The sequence below is a fragment of the Ammodytes marinus genome, assembly GCF_949987685.1.
Source record: "Ammodytes marinus genome assembly, chromosome: 18".
Classification (NCBI taxonomy): domain Eukaryota; kingdom Metazoa; phylum Chordata; class Actinopteri; order Uranoscopiformes; family Ammodytidae; genus Ammodytes; species Ammodytes marinus.
The window spans coordinates 17,397,695-17,415,868 of NC_137222.1; the positions used below are offsets into that span (position 1 = coordinate 17,397,695).

Below are 18,174 nucleotides of genomic sequence, written 5' to 3' on the forward strand. Positions count from 1 at the left end.
GGTGCATACGCTTAACCTGGGCAGGGTCAAGGGAGGGGGGTTGTAGCCCTTTCCTAACTTACATTGGGCAGGTCGCCCGGAAACTATGCAGATTTTTCCTTTTTCTTTTCCCCGTTTACTCTGTGAACTGTTTGGAATGTTTTGAATGAAAAGGCAGATCAGGTAACATAGTACAGGGTACCGTACAGTCAAGTATAATCTTAGTTTTTTTCACGGCATTCAACGACCCTAGAGTTATTGGAAGAGAACAAACCGTTTAGTGACATGACAGGAGGCCTTTTAAAGACTTGTAACCGAATGGAAACTATAGCAAGGAGAGGACCAATTCTGATTCAGATTTTATATTTGAGTGACATCTTTGACACAGCGGCATGACAGCATTCACCAGACGTTTATGTAAAATCCCCTCCGCCGCCGCTGTGCTGTTGAATCTCCCACATGCCTTTTTTTTAAAAGGTGCAAGGTCTAGTTTGGTGATTTTTGATCGGCTGTTGGGGTTTAGCTCCCTTTTACAGTAATTGCATGCTGTGGCAATTGGGGGCTTCACAGAGGGAAATACTGTCTGAGAAATTACCCCTGGATTTGGCGTTTCCGTGCGTGTGTGTGTGTGTGTGTGTGTGTGTGTGTGTGTGTGTGTGTGTGTGTGTGTGTGTGTGTGTGTGTGTGTGTGTGTGTGTGTGTGTGTGTGTGTGTGTGTGTGTGTGTGTGTGTGTGTGTGTGTGTGTGTGTGTGTGTGTGTGTGTGTGTGTGTGGGTTTGTGTGTGTGTGTGGGTGTGTGTGTGTGTCTGTTCTCAAAGGGAAGGAGTGCGTGGTGGAAAAATAGGAGCCGTCAGTCAACCTAATGAGACCAACCTTCTCAGTGCTTCCAACACACACACACACACACACAGAGCGCCATCGGGCCAGTGGAAGTGCCATATAATTGGGTTTCCTTTCCAGGACAACAGACATGCTCACTGGATTAGATCTGACCACCGACGCCAATTCTCTCCAAGTCTCCTTCTCTCTGCTTTTCTCTCCGTCTCTTTTGCTTTCACTAACTGTCTTTTTTCTTCTTTTTTCTTTTTGCATCTCTGCGTTTCTCACATTTTTTTCCTCTCATTTTCATCACAGTTTTTCTTATTTCATTCCCAACCTTTCACCCACAACATGTATGATGGTTTGTCCTATACTGTATGTGTTATGTGGGTTGGAAATCTACCGGAATATGTAATGTTATTTTTTTGTAATCATAAGGCTCAGTTGGAGTTTTCCAGATGAAACTCCATTGATCACTATGGGAAAGTTATTTGAGATTTTCTTTTGCAACAGTATACACAAGTACAAGATATATAATAATGCTTGAAGGACGATGAAAAAACGAGGACTCTAGGAGGTAGACAAAACAAGAGAGAGAGAGAGAGAGAGAGAGAGAGAGAAAGGAAGTAAGTGGGAAAAAAAAGGATGTTTGAAAAGTAAAGGGTCACTTCTCTTATTCCAAGTTCCTTATGCCATCCCTTAGGAATGTTCACGTCTCCTCGCTATGCCCCTCGTATTGTCTGGATTTGTGTTGGGACTCTTGGGGAGTTTGTGTGTGTGTGTGTGTGTGTGTGTGTGTGTGCGTGTGTGCGTGCATGTGTGTGTCTGTGTGTGCGTGTGTGTGTGTGTGCGCGTGTGTGTGTGTGTGTGTGTGGCACTAAGCTTCTCTCCCTCATCTCATCCTCACTCCGAGTCTCTTTTTAATTATTTAGTAAATGTTGCATCGTGGCCCTATACTAATAATACTTTAAAAAAAAATACATTGTTACCATTTTGTAGTTGTTGATCTTATATATTTTTCACTATCTACTGTATATCGCAAACAACATATCCAGTTCTATTTTATTTTTGCCACAGTCCACAGTGTATCAGTTCCATATGAAGGTTTACTGACCCATACCACTCACTCCATTGTCCTTTGCTGTCATGATTGATCTCCACCCACACATGTAATCCATAGCGAGTACATGTCATACGGCATCTTATGGAAATGATAAGCTTAAACGCACAGTATAGGTGAGGCCGCTTAAGGAATGTGTCTACAACTTGACACCTCTTCACAAAAGGAACACCTGGAATGCATTGAACATCCCAGTTTGATGATATCTAAAGGGAACACATCTGTTGGGTCTCCCTTTGCACATATGTCATCAGTGGTGTAGGCTATAACAAAGAGTCACTCTGATGGAGCCCTACACGGTGTGCAACATACATGAACCAATACGGCATTGTGAAATAACCACATTATTTAAATTGTGTGACACATATATACGCTAAATGAAACAATAAGTTAATAATTTCTTTAGAACTTAAGAAAGGAAGCTCTAACACATTTAGCCACTTAGCCCCTGTTAGCTCAGCGTTCACCAATTAAATATCTAGCTGCTGGTGAAAATAAACACAAACACAAAGAAACTAGTATGTCCTTTGACTACACCAATGCTACGGAACTAGCGAGGTTGTGAGCTACGTTCATTACTCAGTGTCAATGTGACGAGCCAGAGTTAGCAATGTTAGCTAGATAATGCTATAATTGCACTGTGTTTACTGCCAGCATCAGTTATGTTAATCTGAATTACTTTTGCAATGTCACTCTAGCTGAGGGGGCTAGCTGGCTACATTTTTGTCTTTTTAAATGGTTGAATCTTGAGCCAAATAAAATGTTTATTCAACGGTTTCAGTTTGAAGACTCCCCTGTTGAGTCCCTTTTCTGTAAATATGTTGAACTCGGTTTAATAAAGAGGAAGCAAGAATGCATTTGCATTCCGGTGCACAGGGGTTAGGGGTTATAAAATCCAGGTGTGATGCTACTGTGGATCCATGCAGTAATTTGAGTTCTTTGTTTAACATTCATGCTCACATAATGCTGTTTACAATGAACAGGCATATGGTGTTTATGCATGAAATGGGGAATATTCTCCAGGGTGAGGACGTTTAGGAATCATTACTGACCAAATAGGCCATTTTGTGGCCAATCCATTTGGGTGGAGTCTTTATTATTATCATTATCATATTAAATCTTGGGGTTAGTAAATACAATATATTTACAGTAACTGGAAGGGACATGATTATGGTAAGGTAAATATTTGGGTGTTAGGGGGTGGCTGTGTGTGTGTGTGTGCGTGTGCCTGTGCGTGCGTGTGTGTGGATGAACTACTACACACTCACAAATAGGTGCTCGCAGTCACAACTACACACTTTATGAACACTGAAAAAGTGAATTTGTTTTACGCCCTCTAAACAGCTTTGTTTACAATGCCTCAGCTTTACAGATACATATGAAACATAAGCCTACACGCACACACGCACGCACACACACACACACACACACACACACGCATGCACACACGCACGCAGAGCAACAAGTAAACATAAATCTCTTCACCACCACCACTGCCACAACACACAGGCTTGGTCTTGCAGTGTGAATGATACGACAGTGTTTTTTTGGCAGCCAAAAGCGACAGCCTCTCCAAAATGCATCTCCTCTTTCCATCTATCTATCTATCCATCTCCCCTCTTCTCTCCCTCCTCTCTCGGAGCCCTACCACTCCCTCTAGTACGTGATATTAAGTGCTGCTCTCTCACTGCTCCCTGTTTAGCCACTTGGCAAAGCAGCAGCACATCAATCTCTGTGGAAATGTTTATCTGCAAGCTGTTTACTCCATATTCTCCTCCACATAATAGTCAAATGTATGCTCACACAAATACATACATACACACACACATGCATGATAGATACACTCACGCATACACACACACACACACACTCACACACACACACACACACACACACACACACACACACACACACACACACACATACATGGAGTCTTGCAAACGCAAACCAAAAATGCAACAGACATGTACTGACATGAGCGTAAACATGTGCGTACAAAGAAACACAAACACAAATGTAGGGAGGCCTATTTTCCCAAACTGGTATTCAAGTGTTTTTCTATTTTACTCTCACACTCACTCACTCACTCTCTCTCTCTCACACACACACACACACACACACACACACACACACACACACACACACACACACACACACACACACACACAGGCAAAAATATTGAGGCACAGATTTAACGTGACCACACAGAATCAAAGTGATGTACGTTGTGTATATGGCTGAACTTTCACAAGCCTTCACACCATAGACATTTGAATGCAAACACACACATGCACACACATTAGAGTTAGGAAGGAATGCTGATGGAAGCTATGCTCGGATACGCTAGTTGGACTGCATATAAACAGTGGAAGATCTAGCCTCAAAGGCTGCTACACACATACGTCTGTTGACACACACACACACACACACACACACACACACACACACACACACACTTAAAAAAACGCTATATATTCTAAAGAATATCCACACACATCACTCACACAGGAACATGCAACGCGCACATGCTCGCTACAACGCTGTTATTGCATTCCACTAATGAAATTAAGCCTGTAAATGTAGCGCTCGGTTAGGCAGATAAAGCCTGAACTTCCTTCCATAACAGAGGGGAGAGTGGGCGAGAGACAGGGAATGAGAGCAGACAGGGGCTGTGAGAGAGCGAGGCAAAAAAGTTGAAAACAGAAAGGGTCAACTTTACAGGGAAAGGGTTGAGAGCGATGAGAGAGAGATTACAAGGAAGACAGACAGAGGAAGAGGCACAGACACAGTGGGGATGTACCAGGGGGTTATTTTGTCGGATCAGACTCCAGATTTTTCTTTGCACACGCTGAAAAAAACAAAGGGGAAACTCCAATCGGAAGGCTCGGTTTACAGCTGGTGTTTGTCAGAAATGATTTGGTCTTGAGAGAGGTATTAAAGAATAGTATATGAACCCTTTTTGTTTGATCACAACTTAGGTATTTTCATTGTAGTTTTGCACTTCATTTTCATCATTAATCGTTTAGAGCAGCAGTTTAGATAATCCAAACAAACTGTTGGCTTGTTTGCAGCCTGTCTGCCTCCTGATAAAGCCCTCCTGGCCTGGCCTACATCACTCCAGTTTATAGGCTTTGAATACAGTATATATATATATACACTATATGCTTGCGATTTTATGTTCACCATATGCCATTTTAGGTTACATTTGTTGCACGGTGATACATTGAGGTTCACAATGAACTCAACTCTGTCTGTGCTTTAGAGTCAAGAGTCAACAGGATAATCTGAAATAAACTGATTGAAATTGTGTGTGTGTGTGTGTGTGTGTGTGTGTGTGTGTGTGTGTGTGTGTGTGTGTGTGTGTGTGTTTGTGCGTGCGTGCATGCGTGTGTGTGTGTGTGTGTGTGTGCTTGCTTGCTTGCGTGTGTGTGAGTGAGTTTGTGTCCTGTTGCACTGGTAGCCTGCAGAACAGAAGGCAACCGGCATTTCACTAAATCATTTAATTCGACTTTAGGATTCCAAAAGGCAGCACCCTCTTCTTCCCCTTCTTTTTCCCTTTCCGCCTATCAGACACAGTCCAAAGGCAAACAAACACACACACACACACACACACACCACTAACCGTAAATTACAGAGATGCAGCAAATCATTCTCTCGTGCACTCCCCAATGACTCAAACATTTGGTTCACTCTCTGTTGCGCTCTGCAGATTAAAGTGTGCACAAAAGGCTTTCAAATGTTGGCATGCATTACATTGTGTTATAAAATCATGCGGGCATTGATGCCAAAGCTTTCTGCTATAATCATCAATTATGCCACTCGTAGTTTGCGCGGATGGGTGTGTGTGTGTGTGTGTGTGTGTGTGCGTACATATGTGTGTGTGTGTGTGTGTGTGTTGGGGCGTCAGGGTTTAATCAATTCAACAGTGCAATGTAAAACACTGCGAGGATAAAGCAAGCAGACTTGACCTATGCGCAAGGAGATGATGGAAGGTGTGTTGTAAATAAGTGAGCACTGAATAAAAACTGTATTCTGTAGCTGAATATACGCACCATAAAATATTAAAAGGCCCAGGCAAGGAATGCTGTGCTGAGATAATAATTTATAGGTAGAGCTATACGAGTAGACAGGGTAGGACTTTTAGACTGAAGGTTGACTCCGGACCTCAAAACTGCCTCTTTTTAGCAGATAGTTGTCATGATTCGTCAGGGTTGGATCATTGTATATCACTTTGGGACATTCAGAATGCTGTGTAAAATAACATTGTATTCAAAGATAATTCTGTTTTGTTAACTTGCTTGAAGAATAAGTTAGACAACGTTACTATAAATCATCACCCCTCTAACTCCATTCACTTGTATTTAAGTGTGCTGCTTCCTGTACTAACCACCCTGTCTGTTTCTATTGGCTGTTTAGGTGGAGCTTTCTGACAGCACCTCCCACACCATCACCGATGCCTACGCCGGCAAGGAATACATCATCCAGGTAACACCTCCAAGGCTTTCGAGCCAAGTCATCCAAGGCCATCTAACAAAGGAAACATAACCTATCATAGTAAATTATTTTACATTTGTTCCAGAAATATATCACTTGGTGGGGGTAAAACATGGAAGAATGTCAAAATGATCTGACGTATGCAGTTCATGTCTTGACCTCAATTGATTGAAATGTCCTACAAATTTAACAGAAGGAATGGAGCCTTATGTTCCATAATAACTGTATGTGAACCGACTTAGTGTAATGGAAAATCACACATATATAAATCAACACGTCCACTCACTACTGTCCTTTTGTCCAACAGGTGGCTGCTAAGGACACAGAGATTGGAACATGGAGTGACTGGAGTGTTGCTGTCCATGCTACTCCCTGGATTGAAGACCCTGTGCCCATCACCTCCACAACTGAAGTGGACTTCCCTACCGGTAGGTCACAGCCACAGTCACACATTCACAGCTAGCTATGGTTTAGATACCCTTTGTGTACATACCGGTTTACAGAGCCTAGGCTGTGTATTGACACTGGATTGTTTTTTCACAGATTTTGACAACGAGCGTTCTCCAAAATTGCTGACTACACCTTTAAGAATGATGTTAAAATATGAGAAAGTCTTAATGCAAATAAGCATGTAACAGTAGCTTACACATGTATTGACATTGCTTTTCTTGAGTAAGCAATGGTCATCAGGTAGAGTGGCCTAAAGGACTTTAATGTGACTGACTATATGCAGTAATATTAAAACTGTAATTTTCTATAACACTATTTGGTTTAAAATATAAAACCACATAGTTCATCAGCTGGATAAATCAGAATGATAATAACATAGCATTTTCTTCTTTGTGCTCGCGGCTGTCACACAGTCAATTTCCAGGGAAAAAACCAGTAAGGTGTGAAATGAAGTCTGATTAATAACTTTTTCTTTATCATTAAATTGAGTACACTCTAAGCGTTTGATAGCCCTGCACTTTTATCGCGGCTTAAAAGCTATAAGATCCAACAGCCTCCAGACAAATCGACACACATCAACCAGTCTGTGAACACCGCCTCGGGGAAGGGAAAAAAAAATCCTCTTTTTAAAAAAAATTCTCACGTCTCTTTTACAACCTCACCTACCAGATAGCAACACTAAAGTGTCCAGGGTTTTCTATGCATGGGGATGAAATGGTAATTTAACTTTAAATTCATTTCATATCAATCTTTTTTTCCCCCTGACACACACACACATACACAGCAACACATGCACACACACACACACACACACACACACACACACACATACACAGCAACACATGCACAAACTTACAAGGACACACAAAACAAAAAAAGAAATACATCTCTGGAGAAGTATCATTCAGCAGCCCTTCAGGCATGTGTAGCAGAGATCAAGGATGGGCTAGCTTGTCAATCTTTTTTCGAAATCTCTCTGTGATGGTCCCTGAACAATAAGACATCCATTCCACATCTGAACACTTCTCCTCCTCTGTGCATGCCAATCCATCCAACCTTGATGGAATAGAAAAAAAAGAAGCAACAAATGGTCCGGGCACATTTTGAATGAATCAATGGATATACGTGGACAGGTTTTTTTTTTATAACAATTTATGCTTTTTTTTGTTTGTAAATCTTCCAGAGATTGTTTGCAAATATAGTGAATATTCATCTACACTTAGCCAGCACTTTTGTATCATGCGGGTGAATAATGTATCATAATATTCAAACCGAATTTCGAGTAACACTTTTGCTACAAAATTTGATTTAGTGCTGTGTTGTGGGTGGCAACAGTTGGTTTTAACTTTAACTGTAACCCTATCACTAGATAACATCAATACAAAGACTGCCCACAGTTATTTGATTGTCAATTCCAAAGCGTATCTGCTACACTACAGGTTAACATGTTGGTGCTTATCATCAATAAAGCACCGGTCCTGAAGAATGTGCCACAATAGGGTGTATTGGCTTCCAGTCAGTGCATAAGATAAAGATAAGATTGTTAGTTCCACAGTGGGGAAATTTTCAGTGGGACATTTCATGTGGACAAAGGAAAACATTAAGCTGGGCATCCATAGGCCTGATGTCAATGAATTGCAATGCATTGAATATTAGTTTTTCTTACTGCGTTTTTAATGGGTTCGCTCACCCAGGAACAGCAGCTGGCATGGTAAAAACACTACCGCTTTTGTCCAAAGGGGGTGCAATAATTAACACAAACTAAAAGTTCCTCCGAGCACCTTTTATATAATATTACAGGCCTTGGAGAGCACACAAATAACACACAACAATACAGTCAAACCCCTTTTGACAGTTACTTCCACTGATATCTCCTTACTTACCAAAACCTGTTCTAACAGTTTCCTCTTACTTGCTTTCTTGTCATGTAGTGGCAATGCTTGATCTAAATAATATGATGTGGGTTTCCCAGGGCAGGATGTGACAGACTGACTCTTGGCAGCAGTGACTTTATGCTATCTGCTCTTGGAGTCTGCCAACCTCACAGTGAATAAATGATAGCACGTGTTGGCCAAGAAGACATAGTTCAATAGATAATCCCATATAAAATGTTTGCCTGTAGTTTCTACCATTCTTTATTTTGTACATGTTGACCCACCGAGACATAACGTGTTACTTATTGAGCGTCAAATGTGCTGCTGAATGTAACATACATTATTGGAAAAAAGTCATTAGGTTATTGGCAAGTTACTACATTCTCAGCTTTGACTACATTCAAATCTGAAAAACGATAACGTTATTGGCAGTTATTACGTTAATATGACCCATATTACATAATTGACTGAGACTCATTTTTTTTAAAGCACCATATAGAGGAGATGGCATAATCCTATGATTGGTGAAAGTTGGTGTTGCACAGGGCTGAACAAATAAATAAATTGTATTTATCATCTGCGCAACATTACAGTTACATCTCACAGGTTAATATAAGGCAAAGGAGTCAAGAATGTACCTGAAACTGTGACTTAGCGGCAACATGAACCCAATTTGTGAACTCTTTCTTAGAAGGAAATGATAGTGTGACAGTCTCCCAGTCTTTCTCCCTCTCTCTCTGCCTGTGCCCATTGACATTTCACTCAACAGTCCAACAGTGACTCCTTTTGGTTACGGGCAGCACTGCACACTGATCGTCGCACAGTACACACACAATACGTGTTTAAGGCGAGCGAGCACACGCATACATAGAAAAACACACACAAACACGTCATACAAACCAGCAAGCAACAAACATGCAGCCTGTTTGTAACACTCCCTCACAGACACACACACACACACACACACACACATAAGAGGCATGCACATACACACAAACACAGGCAGTGATAGCAGACAGTGTTCACATACACACACACACACACACCCACACACACACACACAAACAAGAACACTGACTCAGTACACCGTGTATTATTCCATTATTCTGTTCTGAGGGCAAGAACAGTAGGTTGTTGGGATTCTCCTCATGCCTGTTCTTCTGTCCAGCTGTGGCCTCTCTGTTTCCCCTTCTCTCTCTCTCTCTCTCTCTCTCTCTCTCTCTCTCTCTCTCTCTCTCTCTCTCTCTCTCTCTCTCTCCTTGTCCTGCTCTCTCTCTGTATCTCTCTTTCTCCTTTTCACTCTCTTTCTTCCCTCTTTCCTCTCAATCTACTTATATGTCGTACTCACGCTTGCTCTCACTCCTACATTTCTTACGTCTACTTTACTGACATTATGCCACTAAGTTACCTTAGAGAAAAGATGCAATGAAGACTTACGGCCACAGATGTATCAACTGGACTCCAATGCAAAGCTGTTGTAATCCGTATACCAAATAATTCATGTGACGCTGCCACGGCAACAGTAGCATGCATCCACTTTTTTCCCCACATTTATTAAGCAGAAATGTAAAAAAGAAAAAAACAATGATTTATTTAATATGTATCCATTTCAAACTCGAAAAAAAAAATAGCTTGTGAAGTAGAATGACACAAGCAGGTAAACAAGGGGAAAAATACCAGATCTCCAACGGTCCACCAGTGCACCGGTAAAAACACAAGTCTAGCCAAGTGGTCTAGACTTTTCCTTGGTCTAGCCTGGTTTGTTAACGACTTATTGATTGTGTATTAGCCCACACAGTCTAAACATACAGTTACTCCTTTATGTTTTTTTTCCATTATCCTCGCTGTCTATCTCTCATCTTGCCTTATCTGCCACATTTCCTTGCCATCTGTTGTTTGTTTGTATGTCTCAGTTTATTTATCAGCAATAGCAGAATCTTTACACAGTAGCTATAGAGGCAGTGAAGTGTCTGCTGCTCTGTATCCCAGCAGCCATATCAAAAAGGATAAGCGAAAAAGTGATAGACAGATGACATTTGCGAAAATCCAGTTCTCGATGTTTGGTCCGATGGCTTAGCAACTTGCATACAGTGAAAAAAGAGATCGGCTTAAAAAAAAGTCGCAGCCATCTTTAGTGTGTGTAGCAAGCAAGCATCTCTTAAGATATACGTTTCTGCCTCGCCCCAAATCTGTGAGACAGAAACTGGACACTGTCTACCACCGAGCAAGGCAGCAGCAGATATCACTTCTTAATATCCTTCATGTCTCCAACTATTTATACATGCTTTAAGTCTCTGTTTCAAAAGGCCTGTCCACCCAGAACAAGATTATGTTTATGTGTGCAATGCAACACAAGTGCTGAATAAGCAGAAGGCCACCACCACAGCTGAATGTAGGAAGTTAATGCCGGGATGTTTTAAGGTTCCATTTTATAGGACATTTATAGGAATATTTCAGGTGTTTCTAGAACTATTTCATTTTCATTTAACTTGTATTTATCCTCGAGAGACTAATTGAGGGGTGACCCTCATTTACAATGACGTCGAGTTAACTAAGAAAAGTCTGATACAGTTTCACGACTGATAATGTTAGGCGTCTGGCATATATAGTTGGAGCCATTCCAAGGCTTGAATAGGCATTGGCATCGCCCAGGAGAATTAACCATAAACAAATGAAGAAACTGAGTTAGAAAAATGTCAGTTTTTTGATAAAAGGTCAACGGCACATGCCTGTGTAAATATTAAAAAAAGTACAGAGAGAGGTTCAGTATGACTCCCAATGAGGTTTCCCTCTGTGTGTTAATAGCTGTGTGCATCGCTAACGGCTAAGAGAAAGATAACATTGAACTTTTGAAGATACCCCGGAAAATGCACACAAATACAAATCCATTTTGTATGAATTTAGTGTATTATTTACTGCGACAAGGAAACATTTTGTATGTGCTACAGCTCCGATTTGGCGCCTCTGATTTCTCCTTTGGGTGTAGACTAGAGCATATCCTCTCCCCCCCCCCCCAAAACCAGCTTTATAAAAACACATGACTTTGAAAACCACAACAAACCTTACAGTCATAAATAAGACACACTTAACAACATTGTTTATTTATCCATGGGCCATTGGTGTAAAGAAAGAAAACTTAGAAATGGGAGTGGGCTAACAACTGACAAAGAAAGTAACAAAGCAGAATACCTTAAATCCCTGCTCAAATCAGTATTAGCATGCGCCTAAAATATAGATGATCTCAGATGCTGCATTGACACATTCTCATGTCTTGTTCACTGGTATAAAGCCTCAGACGTACAAACATATTAGCATAAACACACACGGTAGTTACAGATCAAGTGATGCAGCAAATGCAATCTCATTAAACTTCACTTCCCTCTTTATTTTTTACCCATCATTCTTTCGTTTATCAATCCTCTCTCTCGTCCTCTCATTGCTGCCTCGTGTCCCTGTCTCCACCTGTCCCCGACTAGCTTGTTACATCAACGTTCACGCCATAACGTGTCTCTCCTCGTCAGTATCGCATTATTGGATTTATTTTTTTTTGTTCTTCTTATCCACTCTAAACTTGCAAAATGTTTTTCCTGCTGGCATTGCACTGAGCTGCCTATCATGTTAAATGTGTCCTCGTTCTCTCTCTTGCTCTCTCTCTCTGCCTCTCTCTCTCTGTCTTTCTCTTTGGCTATTTCACACCTGGCTGCTTTCTTTTAATATCTCTCCCCACTCCCAACACACCCAGTATTAACACTATGCAGTCATTCATTGACAGGAGAAGGGAAATCATATTCGCTCTCCAGTAAAAGAAAAATAAATACAATCAAAATAAAGAAAGATTGAAATGCTGTTGGGTTCTACATTGGGTCTACAAACAAACAGTGCACACATGATTTAACATCTATTGTGCAGCGCTGTAGCCATGGCACACTGTGTCATACAACATTCAACGGTGACGGTTCTATTTTGTCAAGCAATGTAAAAACCAAACGGAAGCACTTAAATCCGCTCAAGCACGTTGTCATTTTTCAGAATATGTATTATTGATCATATTTATATACGAGCGCCGTTAGTACCAGCCTCATACGTGTGAATTTTTGATATCCTTTTTTTTTGTTGCTTCTTTATTTGTATCTAGACAGTGTAAAAGGAATGTCATCGTATACCTACATGTATACCTACAAGATACAACTTATATGTTTTGCTCTGGTTCTGTGCTGCACATTCAAGTACTGTGTATAATGGCTGTGTTAAATGGTAGGTTTTAAGTGTGCATTGTATCGTCATTTATACAGCTATCTATTAACTGCTGCGATGCATTTACATCTCTGGGATTTTACCTCAATTTTTGTATCCATCTTTTTTAGCTCCTGTCTTTGTCCTCCTCCGTTTCCCCACAGGCGACTTACTTCTGTATGAATGAGAATCACCCCCGCCCTCCCCCCCATTGTCCAGTTCACTTCATAACTGCCTTGACAAGTCCACTATTGATTGCGCCGGCTGATTAGAATTGATTTCAAACTCTCGCCGCTGTATTTTTCCATTTTTTTTAACTGTTCGCTTCTTCCTGATATGATGAGCACTTTCCTATGGACCATTCTTCATCCCAAACGACATATTGGATGTTTTGCCTCCCCCAAAAAGGTCATTGGGTGTATCAGTGTCTGGCTCAAGGATCAAGGATGTAAAGGGTGTTGATTAATACATACTGTATGTTAAGTGAAGAGGTGTATTGTGTTTTCTGATTCCTTTTTCTTGTTGTTTTTTTTTACAGAGACTAAGACCTCCCCCATACCGTCCTCCAACGCACCACAAAAGGCCGAGCCTCCTGTGGGCAGAGCTGCCAGGCTGCTCACCTTTTTCTCCCCTTTGCTCTTAGGAATGCTGCTGCTGTTCATGTGGTGAGCACAACACACACATAAACACACACACACACACACACACACTCACACACACACACACACACACACACACACACACACACACACACACACACACACACACACACACACACACAGGCTGTGTTCGAAATGGCCTACTAACGTCGTCCCTCCTACATACTCAACAACATGTATATACTACATACTGTGTACTTAATGATCGATTGTGTATGCTAGGTTCGTCGGACCATTGAAGTATAGAGAAGCGATAAAGAATAAAAAAATAAAACGTATGTGTCGTTTGAAAAGACGCAATGCATTATTTGTGGGGCGGAAAATCTTCCCGGAAGTAAGTACCCATCCGGGCATGTCTCGCCTACACAAACTCGCATACACAACCACAACATAGTCAAATTGACGGAAAAATTGGTATGAGTAGGACGTTAGTACTGCTTTTCGAACACAGCCAAATGCACACACCATTTACGGTGAGTCTACAACCCCTCAGTGGTTTGAATTGATTAAGACCACAGCCATTCATTCAGCCACGTATTGACAAGTCGATGCATGTCTATCGATGTCCAGCACATGTTTAATAGAACAAGAGCAAAAACACCGATTGGTTGAGTTTGTTTTATGAGCCAGCCAGGATGGGGAGCTCTTTCTTTATATATTTTTTTCTTTCGCAGATCCCCCTATAGGGATTGTGGGTAAAGAAATCCAATCCAAAGCTGTCCCGTTTCATTAATTTTTCAGTTTAAACTATAAATCATGTAGTAATAGTACGTGTCCTGACCAAGATGAAGCTCCTGGAACGGAATGTTTATGGATCACACAACTGACTGGAAAAGGTTTCTTTGGTTCTCTATTTGATGAAGAGAAGAACAAACCTACAGTAAATCTTATATTAGGTAGTGTTCGAAAAGCCCTACTAACGTCTTATTCATACTAATTGTAATGCAATTTTGAATATGTTGTGGTTGTGTATGCGAGTTTGTGTAGGCGAAAAAAGCCCGAATGAGTACTTACTTCCGGGAAGATTTTGTGTATAGATCGATAGGTTGCTTTTCCTACTCAACCGCCCCACAATGCATTGCGTCTCTTCAAACGACACAGAAGTTTATTTTTTTATTCATTCTTTATTGCTTCTCTATACTTTAGTGTAAACGGTCCGACGAACCTCGCATACACAATCGATCGTTAAGTAGACAGTATGTAGTATATGCATATTGAGAATGTAAGAGGGAGGACGTTACAAGGCCGTTTCGAACACAGCTCGCAATAGAACACCATTAAGCATGGATGCATCTCCACTGTTCATTTTAACCACTGGAGGATGGACCAAGCCAGGTTTATTTTAAAGAATATCTATGCCAATTCCCCTCCTCTACAGAAGGTCAGACTGGAAATGTATTGTGTGCCGGTTACACACGCTCTTATCAACTCCGGGTCATGAACAATTTATTAATTTTTTGAATAAAGCACAACTCAAATTACACACTTTTACTACGTTACCTGAGCATATAGAGTGAAATTATTCCGCTTTGTACTCCACTGTCCTACATTTAATCTGTCAGTTTAAGTAAATGGCTTCTTTAAGGATTAAGGATTATGAAAATGTGAGGAGTTTATAAAATGTGATGCCTGGTTAAAGATTAAACACACAGTGCTTTCACCAAAGAGAGAGAATTCCCCCTCAAAATGTCTCCCCTGATTTAATGTAAATCATTCACAAGTGTCACTGTACTGAGCTATCAAACTGTTCATTTAAAAAGAAAAGTTCAAACATGCTCCACCTCAGTTTACAACAACAGGACATTAATTTGAGATAGATAGATAGATAGATAGATAGATAGATAGATAGATAGATAGATAGATAGATAGATAGATAGATAGATAGATAGATAGATAGATAGATAGATAGATAGATAGATAGATAGATAGATAGATAGATAGATAGATAGATAGATAGATGGATAGATAGATATATACGTAGATAGATAGACAGACAGACAGACAGACAGACAGACAGACAGACAGACATAATTAAGTTATAGCTTCAGATATCTAATTGTTTTGTTTCCGCCTCTTTTCTCCAGATGTACATGTCTTATTCCTGACAGCGGCGGTAGGAGGATGAAGAGGAGAAGGAGGATGAGGAGGAGACGGCTGTTCCTTTTTTTCTATTTTGCACATTGTCTGGAGGATACAGTGCATCCATCATTTCTGTCCATCACAACACAGTTTCCAGTCACTCTCTGCCAAGATTTACTTAGACGTGAAAATCGGACGATGACAATGCGGATTCAGCATTTTTTTTTTTGACTACAATGGTGACAAAGAAATTCTTTAGAGGAACTTTTCGAACAAAAGAAGCCGCATCACCATTCACTACCACCGAACAACAACAACAACAACGGGAGCAGCAAACGACCACAAAACAGTAGCAAAGTGAAATACACATTAAACAGTCTTAGAATACCCCCTGGTGGCTTCCACGGGCCACAGCAGACTTGTGTTTGGCAAGACGACAGTTTTGGTTTGGGAATCTCATCAAAGAAAAATCCAACTCCTCAAAAATCCAATCTCCTCATTAACTTTTTTTTGTTGTTCATTTGTTTCTATTGCTCATTTGATAGTCTTAATTTTCTTAACTTTCTCCTGTATTTCCAGCACTGCACAGACAAGCACACACCTATATAAAGCATTTGCGTGCGTGTGTGTGTGTTTGTGTGTATAGTTGTAGCAGTCCCCGCCCCCCCATACAGCTAAATCATCATGCCAAAGACTCAACTTCAACCCCCCTAACCCCCCACCCCCATTAACAAAAAGGTTCCCAAACAATTGACTGAGCTTCCCTGGAGCCTATGTGTCTTGCCTTTTTTTCGCCGTGGCTTTATAAAAACCAGCGGAAAGTTGAAAGTGTGTGTGTGTGTGCGCGAGTGTGTGTGCACGGCACTCCATTGGAACCGACTCAAACTGTCTGAGAATGAAAAAATTGGGGGACGGATCCGAAGAACCCTTTGTCGTGGAAACCATCTCATGAAAAAACTAGCCAAACCGAGCGAGTCGATTTTTGGAAATGAGGACTTAACACTTTGAAGACTTCAGTAACGGTAGTCTGGCTTATTTAGACAATTAGCTTTACACACACACACACACACACACTGCTTTCAGCGACTGGAAAAGAAAGGACCTGGATTGTAAAGAAAGAAAAAAAAAAGAAGAAGTGGATTTGAGACTGAACAATTCTGCTCCCCCCCCTCACCCCACCCCACCCCCGGCCATTTGGGTTTTGGTTCGACTTTCTTTTCAAACAAAGATAAAGTTGGTTATTGTCAGTATTGATACTTGAGCTGTGTTGGGTTTTGCATTCCGCTCTGTGCTGTAAAAATACAATAACAACAAAACACTTTCTGCTTTCTGACGCCTTTAAAAACATAAAATAAAAATGTTTTTTTTTTGTTTTTTTTTTGCAGTTTATATTTCGATTAGCCAATATCACCAGTTAATATTATGTTATTCAAAAAGGAATATTGATGTGTTTTATTGTATTTTTTTTCTTTTTAATTCTATGGACAAATAATAAAAACACGCGTATAGGATTTTTTTTTTTTTTTCAGACGTTCATAATGGCTTAATTCTCCTTGATCCTATTTTGTAAACTATGATATGTAACTTTAACATTGAACAAAAAGTTTATTATTTAATAATAATAATAATGTATGTATTTAGCAGTAGAATGTCGTAAACCTGTTACCTGGGGTCTTTTTTATAGATGTATATACAATGACAGGTTTCAACCATTAAATGTGACCATTTCACAATGAATGATGACACTCTTGCCTCGTGCTCATTTTGCCTTCCTAACGGGATACAGTGAGAACACAACATGCCACGGCCATCTCTTATGAAAAAGGTGATCCATGTTATTCAGCCCTGACTGAAAATAGATAGAGATGAGGTGTCAAGGTTGGGCATTCTTCTTTTCAACTGGCATGAAGACACAGATGTAATCATTTCTTACTTTCTTGCTTCGTTTCAAGTCTTCCAAATCAATACTTGTGACCCTGCAGAGAGCAAGTGTTTTTTTACTCAGTTTGGCTAAGTGGGAGAATTCTATTCAGCTATTAAAATGGCATCAGTTAGGAATTTTTCTATCATAAAATGCATCCTCGGTCAACCCCAGGGGATTCGTTTTCATTGATTAATTAATTTGTCTCAACCAATTGAAAATATGGAGGATTGTATCATGTAGTGAACAAAGATTCTAACTAATTTTGAGCAGATTAGCATGTCCATCACTATAGCATGGCTCAAACATTAAAGGAGAAGTAAGTGTTTTTTTTGTTAATGCACGGTTTAGATCTCTTAAGCAGTATGTATCTTAACTACAGTATGCGCAGTTCATAACGCAGGTCTCCCAGTCATTCAGCTTGGCGGTAATTGCCAGTTACAATTTTGAGTATCCCCGCACGTTTTTATCCAATAAGGAGACAGAGCTATAAAGAGGCGGGTCTCTGTGCCTGTGAACGATGACTCGCTGCTCTCCATCGTGGCA

The 18,174-nt window shown here is 40.5% G+C and overlaps 1 protein-coding gene across 1 annotated transcript in view; it reads left to right on the plus strand.

Annotated features, from left to right (window-relative positions):
- Positions 1-17,411, plus strand: part of cntfr (ciliary neurotrophic factor receptor) — a 219,969-nt gene extending 202,558 nt beyond the window's left edge. Inside the window, exons 8-11 of the mRNA XM_080046172.1 lie at positions 6,335-6,403; positions 6,720-6,840; positions 13,508-13,634; positions 15,713-17,411. Coding sequence (XP_079902298.1) covers positions 6,335-6,403; positions 6,720-6,840; positions 13,508-13,634; position 15,713 — 318 coding nt within the window. The 3' untranslated portion in view covers positions 15,714-17,411. The remainder of the gene's footprint in view (positions 1-6,334; positions 6,404-6,719; positions 6,841-13,507; positions 13,635-15,712) is intronic.
- Positions 17,412-18,174: the final 763 nt, after the last annotated feature.